Source organism: Mustela nigripes, chromosome 2, assembly GCF_022355385.1.
Source record: "Mustela nigripes isolate SB6536 chromosome 2, MUSNIG.SB6536, whole genome shotgun sequence".
Lineage (NCBI taxonomy): Eukaryota > Metazoa > Chordata > Mammalia > Carnivora > Mustelidae > Mustela > Mustela nigripes.
Genome location: NC_081558.1, coordinates 153,934,209 through 153,962,050, shown reverse-complemented (window position 1 = coordinate 153,962,050; position 27,842 = coordinate 153,934,209). Strand labels below are relative to the sequence as shown.

General features: G+C 42.2%; 2 protein-coding genes across 3 annotated transcripts in view; one reads left to right on the top strand and one right to left on the bottom strand.

Moving 5' to 3' along the window:
- ARHGAP31 (Rho GTPase activating protein 31) overlaps positions 1 to 6,771 on the top strand; it is a 112,873-nt gene extending 106,102 nt beyond the window's left edge. The window contains exon 12 of the mRNA XM_059391899.1: positions 2,877 to 6,771. Coding sequence (XP_059247882.1) covers positions 2,877 to 5,306 — 2,430 coding nt within the window. The 3' untranslated portion in view covers positions 5,307 to 6,771. The remainder of the gene's footprint in view (positions 1 to 2,876) is intronic.
- A 9,158-nt stretch (positions 6,772 to 15,929) lies between these two features.
- TMEM39A (transmembrane protein 39A) overlaps positions 15,930 to 27,842 on the bottom strand; it is a 30,834-nt gene continuing 18,921 nt past the window's right edge. Inside the window, exons 5-9 of one of the 2 annotated variants that reach the window (XM_059391898.1) lie at positions 27,203 to 27,357; positions 22,421 to 22,769; positions 21,447 to 21,634; positions 19,398 to 19,518; positions 15,930 to 16,414 (exon numbers count right to left, since the gene is read on the bottom strand). In XM_059391898.1, the coding sequence (XP_059247881.1) occupies positions 16,181 to 16,414; positions 19,398 to 19,518; positions 21,447 to 21,634; positions 22,421 to 22,769; positions 27,203 to 27,357 (1,047 nt within the window). In that variant the 3' untranslated portion in view covers positions 15,930 to 16,180. Of the gene's footprint in view, positions 16,415 to 19,397; positions 19,519 to 20,402; positions 20,584 to 21,446; positions 21,635 to 22,420; positions 22,770 to 27,202; positions 27,358 to 27,842 lie in introns of those variants that run through there. The other variant, XR_009402555.1, reaches the window with a different exon arrangement.

Below are 27,842 nucleotides of genomic sequence, written 5' to 3'. Positions count from 1 at the left end.
ACAGTAAACAAGTGTTGGAGAGGATGTGGAGAAAGGGGAACCCTCTTACACTGTTGGTGGAAATGCAAGTTGGTGCAGCCACTTTGGAAAACAGTGTGGAGATTCCTTAAGAAATTTAAAATAGAGCTACCCTATGACCCTGCAATTGCACTACTGGGTATTTACCCAAAAGATACAGATGTAGTGAAAAGAAGGGCCATCTGTACCCCAATGTTCATAGCAGCAATGGCTACAGTCGCCAGACTGTGGAAAGAACCAAGATGCCCTTCAATGGATGAATGGATAAAGATATGGCCCATATGTACAATGGAGTATTATGCCTCATCAGAAAGGATGAATACCCAACTTTTGCATCAACATGGATGAGACTTGAGGAGACTATGCTAAGTGAAATAAGTCAAGTAGAGAAAGTCAATTATCATTTGGTTTCATTTACTTGGTGGAGCATAAGGAATAACATGGAGGACATTTGGAGATGGAGAGGAGAAGTGAGTTGGGGGAAATCGGAGGGGGAGACAAACCTTGAGAGACTGTGGACTCTGAGAAACAAACTGAGACTTTTGGAGGGGAGGGGGCTCAGGGGTTGGGTGAGCCTGGTGGTTGGTATTATGGAGGGCACGTATTGCATGGAGCACAGGGATGTGGTGTATAAACAATGAATTTTGGAATAGTGAAAAAAAAAAGCCCTCTTATTGAGCAATTATTCACAATATACCAGGCAACATTTGGCCTTGAGGAATCAAAGATGAACAAACCAAATTCCTTACCTCAAGGAGCTCATAGTCCATTGAGAAAGATAAATATCAAATTAATTGTAATATAAAACATGTGATCAGAGCCTGGTGAGAAGTGATGTCAGGTTGACAGCAGTTCAGGTTCCTCATAAAGAACCCCAGCTGAACTCCACCCCCCCCCCCCCCCCCCGCTCGGTTTGCCTTCTGGAACTGCTTCTCCTGGTGACAGATGTTTTTTTTTTTTTTATTTTTAATTTTTTTTTTGACAGACGTATCTTTTTTTTTTTTTTTTTACGATTTTATTTATTTATCAGAGAGAGAGGGAGAGAGAGCGAGCACAGGCAGACAGAATGGCAGGCAGAAGCTGAGGGAGAAGCAGGCTCCCTGCTGAGCAAGGAGCCCAATGTGGGACTCGATCCCAGGACGCTGGGATCATGACCTGAGCCGAAGGCAGCTGCTTAACCAACTGAGCCACCCAGGTGTCCCTTGACAGATGTATCTTGAGACAAGAAATGAAGGCCACTGAAATTTGTTTCCCTGGCCCTTACTGGGCCTTCCTTCATCCCTTTCCTATCTGCAGTTTGAGACTTTGTGTAGGGGAAGGGAGGAGTCAAAGAGAAACTAGACTTGAGGAGAGACAAGGGGTGGCAAACAAGATGGAGGAGGAGGCACACCTTTGTTTGTTTGTTTGTTTTTAAGTATTATTATTTTTTATTATGTTATATTAGTACATCATTAGTTTTTGGTGTAGTGTTCCAAGACTCATTGTTTACATATAATACCCAGTGCTCCATGCAATGCATGCCCTCCTTAATACCCATCACCGGGTCAACCTATTCCTTCTACCCTCATCCCCTCTAAAACCCTCAGTTTGCTTCTTTTTTTTTTTTTTTTTTTTAAGATTTTATTTATTTATTTGACAGAGATCACAAGTAGGCAGAAAGGCAGGCAGAAAAAGAGAGGGGAGAAGCAGGTTCCCTGCTGAGCAGAGAGCCCGATCCCGGGCTCGATCCCAGAACCCTGGGATCACGACCTGAGCCGAAGGCAGAGGCTTTAACCCCTGAGCCACCCAGGCGCCCCCTCAGTTTGCTTCTTGGAGTCCACAGTCTCTCATGGTTTGTCTCCCCCTCCAATTGCCCCCCTTCATTTTTCCCTTCCTTCTCCTGATGTCCTCCATGCTATTCCTTATATTCCACAAATAAGTGAAACCACATGATAACTGACTCTCTCTATTTGACTTATTTCACTCAGCATAATCTCCTTCAGTCCCATCCATGTTGATGCAAAAGTTGGGTATTCATTCTTTCTGACGGCTGAGTAATATTCCATTTATATATGGACCATATCTTCTTTATCCATTCATCTGTTGAAGGGCATCTTGGCTCTTTCCACAGTTTGGCTATTGTGGATGTTGCTGCTAGGAACATTGGTGTGCAAATGGCACCTTCTTTACACTCCATCTGTATCTTTGGGCTGAATACCCAGTAGGAGGCACCTCTTTAGATCCACAATGGTTATCTGTAGGTAGTTGGAATATAAGATTTTGCTGTTTTTGTATTCTCCGTTCTTTTAACATGTGTCAAATTTTTTTCCATGTGATATATGTATTTCTTTGGTAATAAGAAAAGCTTTATTTATTTATTTATTTATTTATTTGGAAAGCAGATATCAGGGCAAGAGTTAACATTTACATTCCACGGGGAGAATCACATTCTTGTGTGCCATCTGGTAAACCTGAGGTTAACTGAGACTAGGGGTTGGTTTGTTTTATAAATCAACAGTGCATTAAGTGTTTCTGTTCTGGTGTGGACATAGCTGGATTTTGGTCCCGGGCTGGTGCTGTGTGACTTAGGTAAATTGTTTAATCTATTTGAACACAGGTCTCCTCACCTCTTAAATGGGAGTAGCTATAGTAGTATTTATCTCTGGGACAATTAAACCAGAACATGCAGCTAGAATGTGTTATGGCATGCGGTAAGCCCTGGATAAATAGCCACAGTGATTAGAAATGCAGTAGCCCTTATTTGCTGGGATAGTGCAGCCTGGCCCAGCGCCAGGCCCTTCACTATCACTGGGAAAAGTGCAGTTGTCAGGGCCACGAGTCTTTGCCTCTAAAATAATCTGTTCCTTGATATTTTTCAGGATGAGGATGACCTGGCCAATGCCCTGATCTGGCCTGAGATACAACAGGAGCTGAAGATCATCGAATCTGAGGAGGAGCTCTCCTCATCGCCAGTACCTGCCCTAAAGATCAGCTCCACTCAGCCAATCCTGGAGGCCAGTCCGGCGGCTTCTGCTTCCCAGGAGGCTCCTGGGAGCTTGTCTTGTGGCGTACCACCAGGCTCCACCCCTCTGGAGGAGTGGACTAGGGATCCAGCCAATCAGACGGCACAAGGGACTTCCCCAGCAGCCAATAGAGAAAAGCCAGAGACGACGAGCGTCCTCCGCAGACCGGAGACAGAGAAGGGCCCGCGTCCGGACCCCACCAGCTTAGCTCCTCTGGAAATTGTTCCATTTGAAATGGCTTCTTTACAAACAAAGGTGGGCCAGGAAGGCACAGGGAATCTGTCGCCTCCTCTCCCGCCTGCTGCGCCTCCTCCAACTCCTCTGGAGGAGGCGCCTCGAGTCCAGCTATCGAAGGGCAGTCCTGAGAGAGAAGACTCACCTAGGAGTTTGAGGACAAATCCATACACAGACCAGCTGAAGTCTAATGGCAGCCCTGGGACTCCCAGCCTATGTCAGGAGGAGGAGCCCTCTCCGGGACAGAGTGAAAAGCAAAATTCAAAGAATGCTGCTCGTGAGGGAAAAGGCTCTGGTTTTCAAAGCCCAGCAAGCGAGGTTGAGATCTCCCCACAAGGAGAGGGGGATGTAGCCCCTTCAGTGCAGGAGCCCTCAGACTGTGATGAAGACGAAACTGTGACAGACATTGCCCAGCATGGCCTGGAGATGGTGGAGCCCTGGGAGGAGCCCCAGTGGGTAACGAGTCCCCTTCACTCTCCCACCCTGAAGGATGTGCAGGAGGCCCAGGTGCAGGGCCCCCAGGGCCACCGACTGGAGAGGAGGCTTCCCCACAGGCCCAGCCTTCGTCAGAGTCATTCTCTAGATAGCAAAACCACCACGGTTAAGAGCCAGTGGACTCTTGAGGCTCCCTCCTCCAGCAGCTGTGCTAACCTCGAAGCGGAGAGGAATTCCGACCTTCTGCAGCCCCTGGCCCCCAGGAGAGAGATAACTGGATGGGATGAGAAAACCCTGAAGTCCTTTAGAGAGTTCTCTGGGGACAGAGGGACAAAGGCTGCTCCCAGCCAGAAGGGACCGGGTGGTTTGCAGCCCAAATCAGCAGAAATCAGCCCTGGCAGCCTAGCAGAGGGAAAGGAACAGGGGACACACCAAGGGCACAGCAGCCCTCAGATTGAGCAAGGTAGTGTTCCTGGGCCAGACAACAGCAAAGAGAGTTCTCCTGGTGTGCAAGACAGTGCCTCATGTGGAGAGCATCCCCCAAAGTTACAGCTGAAGAGCTCTGAGTCTGGGCTTCCAAAAGGGAAAAACAGGCCTTCTTCCCTCAATTTGGACTCTGCCGTTCCCATCACTGACCTCTTTCGGTTTGACAATGTGGCCTCATTTGGTTCACCTGGAATGCAGCTCTCTGAGCCAGGAGACACAAAAGTCGCATGGATGACCTCATCTCACTGTAAAGTAGACCCATGGAGTATTTGCTCCCAGGACCCTCAGGACCTGGACATTGTGGCTCATGCCCTGACAGGCCGCCGTAACTCAGCTCCTGTGAGTGTGTCAGCTGTGAGAACCTCCTTCATGGTCAAAATGTGCCAGGCTAGGGCAGTCCCAGTCATCCCACCCAAGATTCAGTACACACAGATCCCACAGCCCCTGCCATCTCAGAGCTCAGGGGACAGTGGAGTTCAGGCTCTGGAGAGGAGCCAGGAAGAACCCAGCTCAACTGGTGGGACCTCGCAGAAATCTTCCAGAGATGATTCTGTCTCCTTGGAAAGCCCAAAAGAAGAGAAGCCAAAGCAAGATATGGGAGACATTGAGGCCTCGACAATGGATACCAATACATCCCACATGTGCGAGGGACCCGCCCTTCCTCCAGAACCAGTCTTGGCTAACCTGCTCTCCACCCAGGATGCAACAGTGCAATGCAGAAAGCGTACATCAGAGACAGAGCCTTCCGGAGACAACCTTCTTTCTTCAAAAATAGAGCGACCATCAGGGGGTTCTAAACCTTTCCACAGGTCAAGGCCAGGAAGACCTCAGAGCCTTATCTTATTCAGTCCTCCTTTCCCCATTATGGACCACCCACCCCCTTCCTCGACAGTGACAGATTCCAAGGTTCTCCTGTCCCCTATCAGAAGTCCCACCCAGACAGTTTCCCCTGGCCTTCTTTGTGGGGATTTGGCAGAAAACACGTGGGTGACACCAGAAGGGGTTACGCTTAGGAATAAAATGACCATCCCTAAGAATGGCCAAAGACTAGAGACCTCAACCAGCTGTTTTTACCAGCCCCAGAGGAGGTCAGTGATTCTGGATGGAAGAAGTGGGAGGCAAATAGAATGACATCAGTTCACCTGCTGGTGTCTGAAAAAAAAAAGTCATGATTCATCATCTGGAAGTTATTACAGGGCCAACTTGCCATTATTCCAGGCATAGGTTATCCAAGTTTGGACTTATTTTGGCCTCTTTTCTTTCTTCAGCTTTTTGACCATTTATTAATTAGTCCATTTGCCAGAATAGAGGTCAAGGGAAGGACCAAGAAATGAAATTTATATCAGTCCTTAACAGCAGGTGGGAAAAGGTCAGGTAAAGGAAGAAGCTGAAATGCTTTCTTCCAATGAGATTTGGGGTTGTTTCTGAGTTGTGTTTCTCCCACACTGTCATTACCTATTACTGTTGAGAGTTGGCTAAAAATAACGTTTTTTTGAAAGAAAGAGAAATCCTTTGCCTGTGTTGGAAAATGTTGCTGTTGAGGTTGGAAGGCCTCCTCTTTCCTTCACGCTTTTTAATGCTCCTTAAAGCATGCGTTCTTTTAGACCAGTTTTCTGATAAGCTTTGTACACATGTACACTCCAGAACAGAAGTAGATTTGGAAGTGCAAACTAATGTACACTTACAGATCCAACAGGGTAAAGGTGCCCATGCTCTTTCCCTGGAACCTCTGCAGACTTGTGGGAGATGGTTGCATGTATCAGCATAGAAAATCAGAATCTATACACAAGAGCAAATTCTATGACTGGCAAAATCTAAGAGGACTGCCTGGCTGTGGCTTTTGTTATTTTTTGGGGACTCTGCCATTCTCCTGACCTCTGATGTATAAATCTAGTGGTTGGGCAGACTGGGGGCTGAGCTGAAGGTTACCTCAATGAGGTGTGCTGAATTTTCACTTAGGTAGGCAACAGTGAAGTGATCTGTGTTCTTTCCATCAGAGTCCACAGACAGGATATCATCGTAGAGAACAACCTCACGCATGGGTAGAACTATGCTCCAAAGTCAGTGTGTTTAAATTGATGGGGCATTAGTAGAAAACACTTCTAGCTCAGGTTCCCTGTCCTTCCACACTAGGCTGGGAGTACAGGAGAGGATAAGGAGGGAGCCCCAACAGGGTGGCCATCTCTGTCACTTGGGGAGAAATGCCCTTTGGAACATGTATTTCATTTTAGCCAGTGGGTACCTCCCTTTCTCTCTCTCCTTTCATTACTCAGAGCAGAGTTGAGGCACCTTTCTCCATCCCATAACCCCCCTCATCCGTTACCCTAGGCCATTCTCCTGTCTACATGCAAGCAGAAGCAATAAACCAATGTGATTTTATTTCAGTTATTTAGAACCTCAGTGCTTCTTTCTTTTTCAGCTGGTAAGAGGAAGGAGAATTAATAGAACCTATTGGTAGATTTTTGGTGCTCCCCCAAAAAGGGATTCACAGGAGCCCCTCTCAAGGCAAAACCCATTAGGGTATCAATGGTTTCAAACCTTCTAATGCAACAATTTTATTTAGAAAGAAATAAAGTTCTAGCTCTGTGCACATCTTCTCAGGTTCAAGTCTGGCTGAACTCTGTCCACGAGCTCTGTCATTGCATCAGCAGACCTCACAATCCAGGCCGCTGGTGGGATGGGTAGGGGCTGAACTGAAGTTACCTCGTCCGGGGAGAATTGGAGGTGGTGCCCTGCAACAGATCCATATTCCCCTCTCCCTTCTTCCCTGATAAACCTTACAGTTTTGAAATCTTGTGCTGACCCTTTTAAGCCAGTGTCTGTTTCAGGGGTAACTGGGAGGCCAGCTGATGAGTTCTCCTTTCAGAGGGCACTGAGGTGAATGAACAAGGGGAGCGGTTAATAGGTTCAGTGTCTTGCCTTCTCGTTCGGTGAGCGAGACCCTGGACCAATGGGTCCAGCCAATGGGATGTCAACCCGTAAAAAAAAGTGCCGGGGTATGGCATTTTCCCTCCTGGGCAAGCAAGGTGAAGAAATATAGCGGTGACAGATGAGAAAGGCCATGCTCAGGAGATTTGACAAGTACATTCCTGCCTTATCAGAAAATGTGGGCAGATAGGCTTTATCCCAATCACAGTGCACTGTGGTGTCTATGCTTTGATAAAGACCATGTTCTAGTTAGAATGTAAGAGAGGAAAGGAACTGGACTTTGCTTCACCATCAGAACTCTTGAGCCACATAATGAAATATTTAAACTATTTTATGATTATTTTGAATTTTTGTTTGTAACGCTTAGAGGATATATTTTATTTGGGGATAGACTGAGAAGCCACTTAATGCATGAGTTCTGCCCGAGGCTCCTAGGCAGATTGTCAAATGGCTGCTATGCCCCATAGACTGACATCTTTTGTTTGTGGTATCGTCTTCAGGAGTGTGGGTGTGTGGATGCTGTCATGAGACCCAATGACAACGGTCTGGAGACACTCTCTATTCTGAGTTTTCCTAAGCCAGTGAATCCAGAAGGCTGTGGAAGCTGACTCATCTTCTCTATCAGTGTCCCACGGCTAAAGTGTGGACTTCTTCAATACAGCCCAGCCTGTCAACTGTCACAAACACATTCATAAGCTTCCTGTGGGCTGGGGCTAACCTGACGCTGAGGAAATTCCATTTCATGGCAAAGAGAACTCAGATTTCCTCCCCTGAAATTGTTCCCTCAAATGCTCCAAGATTACCTGTTTGGTCATTCATTTGGGACTGAAAAAAGACCCCGCTGAGAATGGCTGGATGGAAATCAAATTGCCTGCTTCCATCCAGACAGTGGACAGGACAAGGGCGGTGTTTTTAGGTGGATCTGCATGGTGCTCTAGAAAGGGCTGCAAAATCAAATTCTCCCAAGTGCTCCTTCAAACCAGTTACCAGTCCTCAAAATGGGGATGGCTGATTTTAAATGTTAAATTTGAAATAAAATGCATGCATCTCCTAAAGTTTTCTTTTAGTGTTAGTGGTTGCTAAAGAAGATAATAATCTGTATTTATTGGCAAAATGGGCCTTAGGCCAACTATTTTTCCCTCTTTTTTTTTTCTTTTTTTTACCAAAATGGGCCAGATAGAGGAGTTTGGTTTTTATTCTTTGCATCAGATGGAATGTGAAGAAAACTGATCAAAAACCCCATTAAGACAGCTTGATCTAAGCCCTAAAATTCAAAATATTGGCCAAGTCAAAATTCTGGGTTCTGTATAAGTTAAAAATGTAAGCATCATCCTCCTCAACAATATTTATCAAAAGCTTAGTAATATTGCCCTGGGTGCCTTAATACTCTTAAATCCTTGGAGTCTAATGAAAAAAAGGGTGAGGGGTGGTAGCAAATAAACAGTCCATAAACAAACAGGAGCAAGATTTAGAGTCCTTACATTACCAAAAGAAAGCTCAAAGGGAAAAATGTAGCAACTAGCATCTTTTAATAGGATTGTTAATAGTGTTTAAGCTACCTACTGACTTTAATCAAATTAAACAATTGCAAATCCAATAGAAGGTACTAGGGAGACACTTAGGCATTGAGAATTTTGCTCCGATTGCTTGAAAAATGTGAGAGTGGTAATCAAAAACAAAGAGTTCTGAATTTGTGTGTGGTCTGAATTGGTTTAATTGTGAAGTCCTGCTGGGTCTCTGCTGATGAGCCAGGTAATACCAGCATTCCATGCTCGTGGGGAGGGAGCTTCAGAGACTTCCGTCATCACAAAACGGGTTAACTTGTATTGGTTATGAAGTCATAGGTCAAGATAAGCTGTCTAACGTTCATGTCTAACGTTCAGCATGCTGATCACATTAGAGTAAAATTGGGTGGTACAGTCATTAGTCTACACAGGTCTCATTTCAAAGCCTGAAAACATAGTGGGAATGTATTCATTGGTCTGGAATTGGAGTGGGAGGGGTTCAGGAGAGGTCCAGTTTCCACCAGGATTGAGTAGGACCACATTCTACCCAGCTTGTCCAATCTGATGACAAAATGAATCCTGGGGTTAAATGTCAGGAGAATGATTTTAGGCACTTCCAGGTCAGCTCAAAATGTAGAATGACAAAGGATGTGTCCTCCTTTGTCAACACCTTCTCTAGCAAAGTCAGGCCAGAAGAGGGAGCAGGCACTTTTCCAAGTATGGAGAGGCATAGGAGATGGAAGAAGAGTGATTGCCTGAGATCAGTGTTGGTCCAGATAGTACAAAACTGGGGGTCACCACGGATGGACGGGCACACAGTAGGTCATTTAGCAGCCTTGAGGTTCATGGGCAGTGCAAAATCACTACTCCGTGAGGATGAAGGAGGATGTAGCTTAGTGTAAGAAACCCATGCAGGGTGTAGCCATACGTTTTCCTGAATGGATCACAATGCTTTGCAATAACTTAATGCCATGGCAACTCCTGGCTAATAATTCTGCAAGGTAAAGCACTTTTTCAAAGGCGTCTGTTAGAAATCCACAAGGTTTCACCTTGTTGAGCTTGACGAATGTTTCCAAAGATATAATCAATTTTTTTCTATTGATTAAAAAAATATAAATGCTAAACCTATCCCTAGACATTTAAGTGTAATTAAAATGTTGCTATGCTTTAAACATGTATTCTAATAAATGATATAAAGGATAATGCTTATGATGGCACTATAAACTAGAGGATGAGGACCTAGGGTCACCAAAATCAGTATTAGAAAAAGTAGATTATATGCATCAGGCTCATTGTTCTAGTTTGATGTTAGTTTTTACTTCAAGGTTTGGTCTCACAGCCAAAGTCCTGATGAGTTGCTTCAGTAAATTTGTTCTTTTTTTACTTACCTCTTACTGTCAAATATTTGTTAACTTCTCTTACTGTTATAATCCTACACATTACCTAAGATACCCAGTGTAAATCAATGGATATTGTCATGAAAACTAAGAAGAAAAAAACCTACTGCTTCTCAAAAGTCCACAGCTTAGGGAGTTATGTGTGTGGGTCCATCTTAATAGATGGAAACTCAAATTTTCTATTACTTGAAGCAACCAATTAAGGTGGACTACTCTCATTTGAATGATTATGTAAATGGTCACGTTTAAGAAGCAAGATCCTGGGGTGCCTGGGTGGCTCAGTGGGTTAAGCCTCTGCCTTCAGCTCAGGTCATGATCTCAGGGTCCTGGGATCGAGCCCCGCATCAGGCTCTCTGCTCTCTCTCAGGGGAGGCTGCTTCCCACCCCCGCCCCCTGCCTGCCTCTCTGCCTACTTGTGATCTCTGTCAAATAAATAAATAAAATCTTAAAAAAAAAAAAAAAAAGCAACAGCAGCAAAATCCTGGTATATATTATCACAAAAAAGACGAAGAGGGGCCCTCAACAGGTCTAAATCACAGGCCCTTAGAAAAAACAATCATGCAACAGAGGCTTACCATCCGGTGATATTTGCAGTGAGAAATGCCATTGCCAAAGGGATTAAAATACTAGCGTTCTGGCAACAATATTTTTAGAACTTTATGCCACTCAGGCCTGCTCCTGTCATCCCTCATTACTTCTCTAACTACCTTTTCTCCTCCATACTCTCAATCCCCACTCAGCTGTTTCTCTTTCCTGTATCCATGCCCACTGCCCCCCAACTGGCAGCACACAGTTGCCCTCACTCCTAATCTATCCTACAGTTCCTCTGGAGTCTTCTCGTCTCACACCCCTGGTGTTTTCCCTGAATGTTGCTTCCACTTCCTGGACTCCCACGAAAATTGACGCTCACCTGAGAGCACCTCTGTTCCTACACAGAAGGCTACATATCCCTCCCTTGTTACACAGACTACAGATCACAGAGATGATGTTCTCATTTCCCACTTGTTTCTGCACGATTGCTTCTTCCCACCTCATACAAAAGTCTCTCAGTACCACAATTCATGGAATCGAGTTATTTTTACTTTTACCATTCTTTGTGGCCATGATGTAGTCAACGTCCCAGATCTCCCAGTCTTTGGCACTGAGCATCCTGTTTCCACCATCCTACTGGATGATTTCAGTATTCCTGAGGAAAACCCACTCCACAGTCTTGGCACAGTTGCTTAGTTTTTACTGCTCTTCTGTTTTGGCCATTAGCCTCCAGGGTTACACATTGCTGTTTCAAAATCCAGAACTCTGTGATCCCAAACTCTCATATTCTATTCTCAGAACTCCTATCCTTGCTCCTTTATTCCTTTGACTTATTCAAAATTACTAATGCCTGGCCTACCCCTACCCTTTCCGACAGACAGTACGCCCAACCAGACTTCTTCCTTCCCTAGCCTTTCCAGACCCCAAGCTACAGCATCTCAACTCTTCCTGCCAGCACCACTAACTCCCTTGACTACTTCAGCCATTAACTGCTTTGTGAACCTCCAAACGAGGACCAGGACTCTTAGCACCCATCTTCTCCACTCTTACTTATCTTTTGGGTTAGACCAGAGAAAAATCATAAAACTGTGGCCAGAGAGCCTTTGAAAATTTATGGTTTACCACCTCAGCAGTACCCTCATTCCCAAAACTCACAAAAGCTATTCCACTATTCTAAGTCTCCTCCTAGATTGACCCCCCCCCACCATCAAAATTGCCTCTTACTTCACAAGTTCCTGCTGTCAGATGTTTCTTCCACTCCCACACCCCCAACAATTACTTCCCCTTCTCCATGTACGTGTGTATCTAACCCCCCTTTTAGCTCAGAGAAATTGCTATCCCTTCTGCCCAAGGGCTCCCAAGAACACTTTCTAATTCACTACTTCTTCATTCTAATTCACTACTCTGGACCAACCAACCTGACTTCCACCCCCCTTGCTCCATTAAAATTTCTCTTACTAGTCACCAATGATCTAATAACCAAATCCAACAGTCAGTTCTCAGTCTCTTAACTTCCTTATTTGATACTGTTCATCATCATTTTTTTTTTTTTTTTAAAGATTTTGAGAGAGAGAGAGTACATACCCACAGAGGGAGAAGCAGACTCCCCACTGAGCAGGAAACCTGGCATGGGGCTTGATCCCAGGACCCAGAGATCATGAACAGAGATGAAGGCAGCCACCCAACCGAGCCTCCCAGGGACCCTTGATCACTTCTTCCTTGCAACACTAGTTCACCTTAGTGAAACCTCTTAGATTTCCATTTCCTTAGTCTTGTTCATTTGAAAGCTTCCTCTTCCTCTGCTCTTAAATGTTGTTTTTCACCAGAATTGTCCTCTTTTCTTTCCACTTTCTCTATCACCCACACAGTGGTGACACCCACCCCATGCCCTCTCACCTCTTACATAGACTCTTTAAATGGTTGGGTAACTGATCTCCCTGCATTCTCATTGACACCTGTCCATTCTCCAAACCAATTGGACATATTGCTGCCCAAGTTGTCTAATATAGGAGAGTGGATCTCATCAAAGTCACCTTGAGTGTGTTAAAACAGACATCCGGGTTCTATTCAAAGTTTATGATTCAGTAGGTTTGGGACAGGGCTTGAAATTATCTGTTTCTAGTAAATCTCCCGTTAGGCAATGCTGCTGCTGCAGATCCAGAGATTATATTTTGAGAACTCCTGACTTGAGAACCCTCTGGGTCATGAATCCTAAATTGAAAATCTTTCATTAGCTGTCTTTAATTCCTAGTCTTCTGTCTGCTTAAGAATTACTTGAAGTGCTTGTGAAAGGGGCAGTTTGGGGCTTTACTCTCAAGATTCTGACCTAGTAGATCTGATGTAGTGTCCAAGGATCACACCTGTGATTTAGAAGATAATAAAAGTTCAAACCCCTTAACATGGACCTTGTGTCCTCATATAATCTAGTCTTTGCCTACTTCTCTAGCATTATTGAACTAGTTATTTAAGAACTGGTGGAAGTCCATGCCTTGGGTTTTTGTATATCCTGTTCCCCTGCATGCAACCTCTCCCCCTCATTTATGTGGTACTCCGCCAGTCCTCCCTTAAAATGCTGTGTTACTGCCGCAGTGAAGCCCTCCCTGATACTGCAGATTCCAAGCAAAGTTGGAGACTCTTCTCTGCATCACCTCTGCACCTTGTATATACTTCCTTTCCGAATACCCCTTTGTTGTTATTACTGATTTACTTACCTGCCTTGTGTTAATCACCTCTAAACATCACTATCTCTGGCACCCAGCAGTGTCCAGTACATAATAATTGCTCAGGAAATAGAAATGGGAGAGGGGTAGTGGGGTGATGATTTGATAGGGAGGGGAAAGAAGCTTAAGGAATATAACATGGAATCAGAATAAATAGGATACTGAGGAACATCTCCATCATGCTCATGCCCGTGAACTACTTTCTACTTACCTACCTTAAGTCACCCTAACAGCTGGTCGAGCATCTTCCTTCCTTTTCTTGTATCCAAAGTTCACCCAAATGATCATTTTTCTACATACCATTTAATTTCTCAGTATATAAACAACCACCCAAAGGCCATCCTTTACTGAGTATGGATCTCCTATCACTACGCAAAGATGATGTTGTCCTTTCTCTCACATGATCCGGAAGTAGCAGGATACACAGATCACTGGTAATTTTTCTCTTCCCCATCTGAATGTGGCACCTCCTAAAAGGGCATCTGAAATGTGTACCAGCACATTGAACTGCAACTTTTATCTCCCGGATGCTGTCCTATCTGAAAAGAGAGGGGGCACTTCTTCATTCCTATACCCCAAACTAGTTTCTATTTCTTATCCTCACTCATTTGTTTACCCAGCCTGGCATCTGGTCCTCCTGTACCATCCTGTTTAGGATTACGGCCAAGGTCAAACCAGAGCGGGTGTTATCTACTACAGACTACTACAAGAGTAGTCTGTTATCTCTATTCAGTTATCTGGGCTACTTTTCAGTGACAAAACCAATTTGGAGCCATTTTGAGGAGACATCTTCCTGTCAGGACCACCCAATTTGCTCTTAACCGTCAAGTAACCTCATCAAGATGTTTATTAGTCAAGGGGTGCCTTGGTGGCTCAGTCGCTCAAGGCATCTGCCTTTGGCTCAGGTCATAATCCCGGGGTTCTGGGATCGAGGCCCGAGTTGGGCTCCCTGCTCAGCCAGGGAGTCTGCTTCTCCGTCTCTCCCCCTCCCCACCACTTATGTATTCTCTCTCTCTCAAATAAATAAAATTAAAAAAAAAAATTATTAGTCAAAAGAAAGCCTATTTTTAAGACCCTAAGGAAAGAATACTGAATGGTAACTTTCCTGTCCTCCTTCACTCTGAGAACTACCGTATTTAGGCTGAACCATTTATGAAACCAACCAACACACTGTGGTTACCTTGCTATTTTTCCAGTATATTAAAATTGTTCCCACCTCAGGCCACTGCCTTTCCCCAAAGCTATTTATATGGCTCAGTCTTGCTTCATTGCTTTGCTCAGAAATTACCTTCTCAGAGATGCCTTCTAGCAATGCCATTCCTAGTACTTTTTATTTCCTTGCCCTGATTTATTTTCTCTTTACTACACTTACTACTACCAGGGACATTATATATAAACTTATTTATGGCACACCTTGCACCCCCCCCACACACACATTGTAAGTTCTATGAAGGTAGGGCCTTTGCATTCCTTACTCACTGCTGTCCATATCCCCGGTGCCTAACATGGTGCCTGGTGGTCAACATGCATTTGTTAAATAGCTAAATAGACTCAAATTGCCAGATTATGTAACTTTAAAAAAAGTATACACATCAAAATACTTAAGGAAACAATGGTTAATTTAAACACAGAAGCCACCTTGGGTAGCTGTATATATACCCTAGCCCTCATCGTGCTGCCTTGCTGAAAACCTGCTGGGAACACTTCTGTAAGAATTGTTTTCAGAGCCAGTTTATGAAATTACATGATTGGTCTTTTTACTTTATAAGTCATATTGTTTCTCACCAAAAAGTTCACAGTGTAAAAAAGCCAAACCAAGCACAGAAAACCTATGAGAATATATTTCAGGCTCTCAAGACAAGGCCTCAGAAGTTTAGATGACTAGTGACATCAATTGACTAAGATCACCTCTCGAGAATACGGACATGGACTGGCAAGGGTTAATGCTCACAAACACAGAGGTTCTGGAATTTGAAACTAAAAACACACATTTTAAGCACAGATCAAATTATCGGGGGACAAAGAGGTAACTTCTTCTATTTCACTTCTGCTTATAACTCCGAACATGCCGTTGTAGGTGGGCTGCTGCTCAGACTGTATCCAAGATTGTTTAGCTGAGGACTGGCCCATTCTTCTAGGCGGCAGGGATCTTCAGCCTGCCCACACTCCAGCCCACATGGCATTTGCACTCATCTTCTCCCACTGGTCCAGCCATACACCTTCTTCCTGGGTGCAAGCACTCTAAAGACTTTGCCTTAAAAATTATCATTTCAAACAGCTAATAATTAAAGAAAAATCTTAAGAGGCGAAAGAAGTGAAAGAACAGGGAAAATAACAGCAATATCCGCTGAGTTTCAGGATAGCACCTTATTCGTAAGTACTTTTGAATGTCATTGGGCAGAACTAAATGCTGAGTTTTCCTCCCATGATGCAAAAGAGAGAGTCCCAGCCAGGACCATAAGCCACGCTTTGCCCCAAGTATTCCAATACTGTTAGCCAGCCAGAGAGAAAGAGAATAGGTGCTGTCAGGCAACTCCACTGATCTCCGTTTCTGTAGCAGGAAGGCCAACTGAGGACTAAAGATATTGAGAGGACTGGAAAAATAGACATACCGAAGGTACGGTGTAAAGTGATACAGGAGATGTTGTAAATGAATGAGTTATTCCAGAGCCATACGAACAAATCAATCTCTTTACTGGAGAGGCACACCTCTCATCCTGTGTTATTATTCAAATGTACTAACACATGAAAGATCACATCACCTTGTTTGTGGATACATTTAATATCCCTTACCCTTCCCACCTTTCAAAACATAATAGTATACAAAATATAAAATATCTTAAATATTTATAAAAATCGCAAGAAAAAAATAGAACGTATGAAAATATTTTTATCTGAGTTCTCCCTCATTGTTGAGAGGCAGCTTAGTTTGCCTTGAGTTCATAACTGTTGAGTGGGTAGGAGTATGCCCTGCCTAATACTATTCTGTCCCGGAGAAGTTTAAATAAAACATAGTAGTTGCAGAAGAGGATGAGAGCCATGGAAAGTGTGTGGTTCCACTTCTCCGACCGCAGCAAGGAATAGAGCTGGTAGAAGACGACACTGCCCTCAATAAGGATAAGCAGATTTAACAGCCTTAATGGACGATGAAATAGGAACTGTAAGGAAGATGAAAGGCAAAATATTATTTCATTAAAAAGTAAAGACTACAGTTATTCTCACATTTTTCTCCTAAAATAATTTCGTATTTAGAGGTTCCTATGTGCCATAACATATAGATCTGCTTACTGAACATCAATCAGGCTATTTCTTGCTGTAGAGACCCAAACCTTTTCCTTTTTGCTCAATGAATAATGAAATAAATTTTATTTCAAAATGTCCTGAGAGGGGCGCCTGGGTGGCTCAGTGGGTTAAAGCCTCTGCCTTCGGCTCAGGTCATGATCCCAGGGTCCTGGGATCAAGCCCCGCATCGGGCTCTCTGCTCAGCAGGGAGCCTGCTTCCTCCTCTCTCTCTCTGCCTACTTGTGATCTCTGTCTGTCAAATAAACAAATAAAATCTTTAAAAAAAAAAATGTCCTGAGATAGGAAAAAGGATCACACCTAAAAGAACTGCCTCTAAACATTTTTCTTAAATTCTATCTTATCTTGGGTATGTATTTTATTTGAGATAATCAAAAGCACATTTATCTAAGACAAGGGCTAGATAAAGGACTGACTAGGAAATATTTTAGATTTTGCAAGTCAAGAGGCAAAAACTGAAGATAATTATATAGGTACTTAAAGCCATTTAAAATGAATGATTTTAAAAAGTAAAAATCATTGTTAGTTTGTGTGCTGGTCTAAGACATAAACACTAGACAAGTCTGAGGGGAGGGGAAGTCTTATAAGCTGAAGTATCAAAACAATATTTCTTAATTTTCCCTTAAACCATTTACCTACCATCATTACTGACTAAAATCCTCTACACCATATATTTCTGCTGGGTTTTTTTCTGGATATTGAGAAGTAGGGTGCACAGACAGGACAATGAGGAAGGAAGGAAAAATTAGTCAGAATTAGAGTCTGGCTAAAAACAGGGCTGCTCACTGTTTTCATTCCACCAAATTCTTCACTCTAAGAGGTTAAATCCTGGTTTACTAATAAAAACATATTATGAATAGAAAGATAGAGGCAATAAATTGCAAACTGTGGCAACGGTACTATATCAGATCTAAATAAACTAATTTGGACCTCAAAGTTCAAATGTGAGAATAAAGCCAAACCATCATGACAGCTCTGAAAGGTAGCCAGGTTCTTCAGGTCTTTCTCTGAGAGGAAGAAAATGTTTAACCTATTAACAATTAAAATTAAATGTGCCAGTAAGCTACAAACTGAATGAGTAGAAAGGTGAGGAAGGGTTTTAACTTCTAATAGCTATAGGCAGTCGGCACATTTTAAATGAGTGTTCTCAAAACTTCAGTATGCCTAAGAATCATTTCCAGATAGGTAAATGCTGCAAATTCCTGGAATCCTTCAGACATTCTGATTCAGAAGTCTGGGGTTGGGACCCTGAATTAAAGAGTAAGCCAGGTGATTTATATGTAAGTGGCCCAAGGACCACTTTGAGAAGCACTGATTTACCTGTTTGGTCATGCAAAATCAATAATAAATTAATTTCCTTAATCCTTATTCTTTGGATTTCACCTGACTCTTCAGCTATCCAACATACTAGCAAGAAAAATACTTATTTTCCAAGCAGAAAACTCCAGAAGAATATCTTATTATAGGTTTCTTTTACTACGGCCAAAAGAAGTCATTAATGGCCTATGGAATAAAGCTGACTGAATTAACTAATCTATGTAGAAACCAAATCCTTCTGTGGTTGTGACTTGAGTCCGCTCCTCCCTAGATTCCTCATTCAAGGGCCTTGTACTTGCCCCATGCTCCTCACAGCCCCACCTTGTCCTCTGCTACCAACTGCCTCCCCCGGCCCCCAGCCCCGGCCCAACTGTATTTACAAGCATCCAGCCCCGATGTGAAGTTCCTAGTATTTGAGTGAAAGGCCCTTAGCAATAAACACCTGCAGAACCAGAAAGCCTGTGTACCCTCACAAGGAACTGGGAGGGAGGGAGAATGAGATTCAAGTATCTCAAAAAAAGATTTCCAATTCTTTTTTAGACTATAATCTCTATTCAAAGGCAATGCACCGCACAATGAACAGTCCCCTGCATGCACCGTCTTTTCCCCACTGCCACTGATCAGCTAGCTAGCCTTTCCCAGATAAATAAATACTCCTGCCTCTAGTGTCAGAATTTCCAGGAAAACTGAAAGAGCAATAGACATAATCCAAGGCATACATTCAAATGGGATAGAAGCTGGGTTTAATGGATGTCTACTGCTTCCTCCTTTCTCCTTTTAATCCAGGAAAAGGTAAAAGGCCAGAGATCATGGCATTTGTCTTCCTTTCAAAAGAGAAGTCAAGGTACTTTAAGGAGGTAATACATGGGACAAATACAAAGACAAAACAAAACAAAACAAAAAACCCAAACACCCAAACTCATTACATTATTACTATATTAAATATCACTTAAGGACACATAAACACAACATAAGGATAAACCAAACTATTACAAATAAAAATTGTAAGATGAAAAAGGGAAGTCTTAAATAACTGCCTACTTGTTCCATCCAGGTAATATTAGACACAACAAATCCCAATATGACTTGAAGCTGTTGCAGTTGGGACAATGGTATTGATCTTCAAACTGCTTTTCAGAACACATTTCCAGGGTGCCTGGGTGGCTCAGATGGTTAAGTGTCTGTCTTCAGCTCAGGTCATGATCCCAGGTTCCTGGGATTGAGTCCCACATCGGGCTCCCTGCTCTGCGGGGAGCCTGCTTCTCCCTCTTCCTCTCCCGCTCCCCCTGCTTGTGCTCTTTTGCTCTCTCTCTCTCAAATAAATACATAAAATCTTAAAACAAACAAACAAAAAAAAAACCAAACAACAAACCAAAAAAAACCCACATTTTCAAAAGACTAGGGCCAGTATTAGAGTGATAGTAATTACCATGTGCTACACACTGTGCTAGGTGCTTACACACATAGTGGCCTCCTGACACTTACCACTAAGTTTATGTTTGAAAAGAAATAAGTGGTACTTGCATAAAAGCGGGCATGGGATACGTCTGAAGGCACTGCCACGTTGTAAGGCCCCATGGCTCTATACAAGCATCTGCTGTGTCGCACCAGCACCCCTTGAGGCCATATTGTATTTTCTGACCAACTAAGGGAGAAAGAAATGCAATGTCAGCATGTTGGCAATTACAAATAAGACAGAGTATGGCAAGGCCCACTACATTTCTAAGAAGGAATTAAGTATGCAAGGCTTCATCTGCCTGAATTCTGAGGATACACTGCACAAACAGGAAAGAGTCAGGAAGGCTTTGTTATCATAACTTCATTGCTGTACAGTAGAGAGGCTGCAAAGTGATACAATGAACTCTGTGTCAAAGGACTTATGAGGCTAAGGAGATTGAGCAGAAATTAATGTGTAAGGCAACTATGAGCCAGAAAACCAAGTGAAATCAGATGGACTGTCATCTCAACCCCAAGTGAGCAAAATCTATTGATGGAAATGCTAGAGAGAATAAACAAGAACAGAAAGTAGACTGTAGTGAAAGTAATGGACAAATGAACATATTGTCAAATCAGCATGATATTTACTGCAGAATTAATCCCAAAAAGCTATAGAAAATCAGTCTGTCACATATTTCAAATGCCTCCTATATGCGTGAAGCTATACAGAAGAGAGACACACAAGGTACTGACACACAGATTTTACTTTTTACCGCTTTCCTGGTTTATTTTTATAGAAGTTTCTCTAGGAAAAAGAAGTTACGGAAGAAGCTTCATTGTTTCCAGCACCAATGTAATGGAGTTGGGGCAGGGATGGGGATCTTCAAGTTAAGTTTTTAAAAAAATCTAAGTTAATTCATCTCTTCCTGATTTTGGAAAGGTTAGTTTCCTAGGGTAAGAACTGGGACAACATTTTAGATATGTTAAACAAACAAAAAAACAAAAACAAAAACAAAAAAAAAAAGGAAAAAGTCTAGCACCCTGAAGTTTTCCCAGTTCAGAAAATGTTCCGTCGGCCTTGCTCACACTTACCAGCATTAAAGTGATGATACACCTCATGGCCATGTGCCATCAGGAGCCTGAAGATGTACAGTACTAGTACTGTGGATTGTATTTTCAATTTTTATTGAAATTTGTCCTTTGCCCACAGTCGGGTTTCTTTTCAGCCTGGCCCAATCTCTTTCAGTTCCTGGGCTTGAAGGCCTGTGCTAATCTGTATCAGACATCAAGGCAGATAATTGAAGGGAGGACTCTGAGGGGGGAGAGGGGAAAAGAAAGTCCCCTCAATCTGTCCCACTTCATTAGGAAAGAATTTCTAGGTGATGAAATTTGTGAAATGTTCCAATTATAAAAGGGAGGAAGATGAAGATGGTCCAGGTCTGAAAGGAAGGTATGGTGAAGGGAAAGAGTGAGAGGAACAAAAAGGTTCTAAAGTTAACCATTTGGGATCACAGGGCCCATGCAGAGAAATGACTGATAAGGGGACACGATGAGAGGAACACTCAGAATGAACTCAATCAGGGACAGCTTTCATTTAAATATGGGAAAAGCAGGGAAACATTCATTAGCATGTTTAAGAAAAAAGATAATAAGAAATGCAAGCAAGGAAAATTATTAGAACAAATTTGCATTTATTAGAAAGAAGAGATGAGAGAAGCAAATTCTAGCTGCCTGAGTGTGAGAGGATTAGCTAGCAACTATTTAGCTGTGGCAATTAGGAGAAGATGAATCTTACAGTCTTCCAAAGAGAATTAAAAATATATCATGACTCTGTGAATTTGGGCAAAGGGTTAAAACTGAAAGAAAACTCCATTATTACAGCTTGGGAAACAAATTCACACTCCAGGGTGACTGGGCAGCTGAAAGGTAGGAGGCATTTAAGGAGGGACTGGGGATGGTGGTGGGAATGGGTTAATGTCTTCTGTGTTCAGTTTAGAGTGATGACAAGCTTCCATGTAGACAAAAAACTAAAAATCAAATGTTCAAAGCCAAGAACAAGAATGACATACAAAGCAAATAAACATGATCAGCAGCATGTAGAAGGTGTTATATGGTTTTACCCTCTAGGCTACTCACATGTGCTGTGGAGCATTGCTGTAGGACCCATGTTCAAGCTTCTGCCACTTGCCCAGGTGAGCGGCTGATTTATGTAGCAAATCACAGTATTTAGACGGCAGCAGTTGTGTGGTGAGCATGACAAAAGCATTGATCCACACCATAATGAGGTGCTCACATGACCAGCGCATGTCATAGTACTGGGTACTCTGGAAGAGATCAGAAGAGGGAGAAATGATCCGCGCCCTGTTCAGCAAGAAGGGAGGGACGGCTGCGCGTACGTACGCCCTGCAGGCAAACGCCACACTGAGTCACACATGCAATGGTTGTCCTGCTGTCCGTGCAGAAAGTTCAAGAGCAGAGTCCTCCAAAATCCTGCAACCTGACTTTCTGGCTGTATGAATTAGGGATGGGAGGGAGAGGCAATTATATTTTAAGTGCTTCCTTTCTAGAAGAGGTGAGTGCCCTCTGTAAATGACCACTCCAGCTGCAGATGTGCTTCTCAATGGGTGAAGAAAGGGCACTAAAATGTCCCAAAAGATTTTGGGCGCAAGTGACATCCAGACCATTTTTCTTTTCCACTGAAGTAAATTGAAATTTAGATAAAGGTTAGATTAAATCCAAGGAAACTCCTGATTAACCATGTTAAGATCAACTAGAGTAGGCTGAATTGTATTAAAACCTCAATCCTCTTAGGCTACTATACATACTGATTCTAGAATAAACACAAACTTTATTTTCCCCAGAAACTGGAAAAAAAAAAAAAAAAACTTTAAAAAAGAAAGAAAAAAAAAGAGGGGACCACCACGGGTGCATCACATATATGGAAATACCTATCCGCCAACCAGGAGCGGTATTAGTGCACTCCAGATGCAGCCGAACTCCACCATCCAGGCTGCCAAAGGGGAGACAGAGAAAAGGGGGATTAAATAAGAAATACCCAGTTTATGTCATTCACACACAAGTCGAGGAAGCACATACAAGAAACCACTTACCTTCACAAAACACAGGGGGAGAAATGCAACATAGTAGGCACTGAAGAGGGAGTTGAAAAGAACTTCCTTGATTCTGTGGTTGAAATCCGCTTTCAGACATTCCACTTCATTGCGAATGAGGTCTGGAGAGAGGGGGCAGCTGTGCGTGGGGATGGGCGTGGCATTATTAAACTGTTCTTTCAGAGACTCCAGCAATAAGGAGAGGAAGTCTTTGGATTTGGCCAAGCCACCCACAGTTGAGGCACTTTCTTCTACCGCCTGATGCTGAACCATGTAGTTATAGTCTGTGAGAAGAAGATGAGCTCTACTATCTTGGTGGAAACAGCAGAGAGGAACATAAACACCAAACCTGCAGAAGACGGTAAATATGAAAATAAGACCACAGATGCCACCTATGATCAAATCTAGATCTAACATAACTATGTTAGTAAAACAGTCATGATTCACAAGGATGAACGTAACAGAACAGGGACTCTGTTGACAGTAAATTCATCATCAGGGAAGTTCTTGAATTTCTTCCCACAAAGGCAATATACATTCTACTATACAGTAGAACAATAGAAGACTACAGAAATCACAATGACAAAACAGAAAATACCAAAAAATGAAGACTTTTATAATTTTTACAACTGGGTGCACAGAGTTCATACTTCTATGTTTAGTCACATACAGTATAAACTGTTTTATAACTTTGAGTGTGTTTATATATAGGTATCTATTTTGAGCATTTTTTCATATCATTACATATTTTTTCTATAACAATTTTTAAAGATACTATAATTCTCATACAGATGCACTCTAATTTATCCACTTCTCTCTTGTTGGAAACTTAGGTGGTTTCCTACTTTGCATTACCATAAATATGAATGTAGGGATATAATCCTACATGATCTTTGTGTGTATCTGGTAATTTTCAAATGGTATGCCCTTCACTTCCAATTTCCCCTTCTTAGTGAGGGGCTCCCCCTGCCTCCCCGCTACATTACCCACCCCAATCCTACAGGCACTCCTAAGTTCCCCCTGCCTGGTTATTTTTCTTCAGAGATCTTACCCCTACATGTGTTTTACATATTTTTCAGGTTTTTAATTTGGGTGGTTTTTTTGCTTGTTTGTTTGTTTATTTGGTCTATCTTCCCCTTACTATAATCTAAGTTCTGTGTACCAGAGATTTGGGTCTGCTTAATTCACTGCAATATCCCTGATGTCTAGAATTGTGGCTGAAATATACAACACTCTTAAAAAATATCTGATGGATTAATGAAAAAAAATTCTAGATGTATAATAAATAAATTTCTACAAGTAGACTAAGTTGGTCAAAGGACTTAATATTTTTGAGACTTTTCATAACTTCTTATAGTTATTTCAACCTTGGTTCCTTAAAACTTTTTAAAATACTTTCCCCAGTCCTCATTAAGTAATGTCCACATTGTGACTTATGTATTATAAATAAAATGGTCATTTCACTGGCATAAATTCAGATATGAAAAACAGCAAATAAAAGATTCCCTATATAGTTATATATTTTATAAAAAATATTAACAGGGACGCCTGGGTGGCTCAGTTGGTTGAGCAGCTGCCTTCGGCTCAGGTCATGATCCCGGCGTCCTGGGATCGAGTCCCACATCGGGCTCCTTGCTCCGTGGGGAGCCTGCTTCTCCCTCTGACTCTGCCTGCCACTCTGTCTGCCTGTGCTCACTCTCGCTCTCTCTCTCTGACTAAATAAATAAAATCTTAAAAAAAAAAAATTAACAAATTCACCTATTCATAGTTTTCTACGGAGGAAGAAAGCAAGCTTGTTATGACTAAGGGAGGATGGCTAGCAGCTCCGCAATCCACTGTGAATTTGTGCTGGAGTAGTAGTGTGGGAAGGAGTAAATGAAGAAGCAACAGGCAGAACTCACACATGTGCAAAACCGTGAAGGCCAGAGAAACCTGTCAATATTGCTGAAACACAAGCTGCACATGTAGAGGTGACACGAGAGGCTAGGGTGTGTGGCAGTTGCAACAATGGCCCCATTTCTTAACCCTTCCTATAGTCTTAATGCACAGCCCTCATTCTGTGTGTGAAGTGACCCTGCCCTAGCCCTACGATGGCTCAACAATGCAACCTGTTCTGGCCCATGGAATGTCAGCAAGCATGATGTGATCAGAAGCCTGAAACGGGCTTGCACTCTGGGGCTTGCTTTCATGCCATTTGATCAATTTCAAGTGTGAGTGAACTCAGCTAAGACCAGGGGAGCTGCTTGACTTCCAGCTGACTCCAACATATGTACAATAAATAAATATTGTGGAATGCTACCACGGGTTTGTAGCTGTTTGTTATAGCATTATATAGCAATGGATTAACTGATACAGTGTAGAATGAGAGAAACTAGAAGGGCAGCATCAAAGGCTTAGACTTTGGAGGCTCCATAAGGTAAAGGGGAATAAAGGAAATGATTCATTAAAGAATTTTAAAGAGGGTTAGTGACATAATTCAACTTCCATTCTGAAAAGCATTACAGCTGTAATAAAAAATGGAGGGGCGCCTGGGTGGGTTAAAGCCTCTGCCTTCGACTCAGGTCATGATCTCAAGGTCCTGGGATCTAGTCCCGCATCGGGCTCTCTGCTCAGCAGAGAGCCTGCTTCCTCCTCTCTCTCTCTCTCTGCTCAGCAGAGAGCCTGCTTCCTCCTCTCTCTCTCTCTCTCTCTCTCTCTCTCTCTCTCTCTCTCTGTGTGCCTCTCTGCCTACTTATAAAATAAATAAAATATTTAAGAAAAAAAAAATGGAAAGGAAGAAGGCAAGAATGGATTACCAGAAGACCAGATGGAAGTTTAGAATGTAACAGCAGAGGTTACAGAAAGCAATGTATAGATTTAAGATAATATAAGAGCTACAAAATTAGTCATTGGACTAACCTACCCTAAAGTGAGAAGCTAGCTGAGAATCAAGTTTAAAAAACAAAAACAAAAAAGCAGTAAAGAGTCACTTTTTTAACCTATGAATAAATAAGAAAATAAAGATGTAGTTACTGCCATTGTCTAGTAAAACTTCTTACACTTATTTTTAAAATTTAAGTTAGATAAAAGATTATACAACTTTAAAAAGTGAAGAAGGCAAATATATTTAAATATAAAATCTGTTTAAATTACATGCTTATTTCATTGTTTTACAGGGGTGTGGAGAGCCTTAAAAAATAAGTAAGCTTCTTTACATTCCTCAACTGAAATGAAAAAGTTGGCTAGTCATTTTGACATGGTAATCCTTTTAAACCTGGCCAAAATATTCCTTGATATGTCCATATTTAGCCTTTCAAGTCAAATATAGTTAAACCTGATTCAACCAGCTGTTGTTCAGAAACAGAACAATGAAATCACCTGAAGTTAAAGAAACTGAAATATTAATCTAGAAATACAGAGACAACTGATGTAAAATATATACCTTATAATAAATATGAATCATGGAAAATGATGTTTATAATATAGAGTTCATTTTGTAGGGAAAAGGGTAATACAAATGAACTGAATTGATGATCACCTTAAATAATTAAACAATATAATTGCAAAAATAAATAAGCAAACAGTATAATTAGACCTACCATAGGACAACCAATAGAAAGACTCTTCCTGCCATCCCTGCCCATTATGCCTTGACTTTAGGCCATGTAACTACTTAAAACCCATGCTTACACAAAGCAATGATTCTCAAAACTTGAGAAAGCATCAAAATCATATGGAAGGCCTGTTAAAAGACAAATTGCTAGGTCCTACTTCTGGAGTTTCTGTTCCAGTAGATTTGGGGTGGATTCTGAGAATTTCTATTTCCAAAAAGATTCCAGGTGATGCTGATGTTGCACTTCTGGGAACCACACTTTGAGAACTACTGATTAAAGCGGAATGGTGCAAACAAGAACTCCAGAATCACAAAGACCCAAGTCTTTCTAATTATCTGACCACAGGAAAGATTTTTAATCTCTTAATCTCTCTTTACCTGTGGCGAAGCCTGCTAACTGTCTGCCAAGAGCCACTGTTCTCCTGCTCTTCCACTGCAACAGAATTTTTAGTTGAGGTACAGCTGTTCTGCTAAAGACAAATTTCTGCCTTCCCTTATACTCTATACTGCTACAGAGGAGTGGGCCAAAAAAGATAGCAGGAGCCTGGGTCCCAAGACCATGGAAGCTAGCTGCCACAGCTCTCCAAGATGATTTACACACATACTTTACAGAAGAAAGAAATAAACTTCTAATTTTTAAAGCTACTAGTACTTTGGAACTGTTATGTCAGACTAAATACACAGCCTCCTGGGTTATGGGGATGATTTCATGAGGTGATGTTTATAAACACCTAGCCCAGCACCTAGCATATAACAGCAATAAATGGTAGCTACCTACTAACATCCAATGAAGAAAGTATTAGCCCAAAGTATACAAGTTAAACTATGCAGAAGAGTTTAAAAGCCCATGTGTATAATAAGATACAACTATGCACTGCCAATGTAGGCAGCACTTGGGCACTTCATTTGATGAAGAGAGCCATTTAAGATATTCACCATTGGTAGAATAACCATACTTCTCCAGTTTTCCTGGGACAGTCCTGAGTTACCCCTGCTGCCCCAACTGTAGAGCCTAGCGTAGAAAATAAATTACAAGTCACCCTCCTACCCACTGATTTTTTCTAATTTTCTGAGCTTTTTTTTTTTGGCTTCTATGAATTTCATCTTCCTCACTTTTGTAGTATTGTTTGCTTGACCCAAATAATTTCTTTAAAAACTTACAGGTAAAATGGTAAAACTGGAGTACTCACGGGTAGCCAAGGAAAAGGAGATTGAGGACTGAGTGGCTCCGGAAGAGATTGACGAGGGTCCAACAAAGTACCCATCCACATAAAGTGAGTAGCACCAAGCGAGCTGATATCAGAACCATGTAGTGAATCATAGATGCTGCACCCGCCTTAGTGGCCTGAAAGTTTGGAAGCACCAAAAGGAACATTTTTAAATGGCCTTATTCAAAAGCAATGCGATTCAAGGAATTAGATTTAGTGGAAATCTGCCCCCTTCAAATAAAAGGGAAGGGGGGGAGGAAAGAAGAAAAAAACTGCCCCATCCCACTTATCTTCCTTATTTTTAAAGATTCAGACTCTTCCAGGCAGTTTGTTGGTTCCTCTTTGTATTCCCAGTGTCTCATACAGACCTCGCTTAAGTTCTTATGACATTGTCTAATTTATTTACACTGGGGTTTCAAAGTATGACCCATGGACCACATTCATCAAAATTACTTGGGCTGCTTACTGAATCTAAAAATGCCTACTGCCTTCCCTTACGAGATACAAGGAACAAAACTGTTAAGTCATGGAACCTATATTTTAATAATCCACCAGGTAATTTTTTTGTAAAGGTATTGAACCATTAATTTATCTGACTTTGGACTGAACTATAATAACCTCA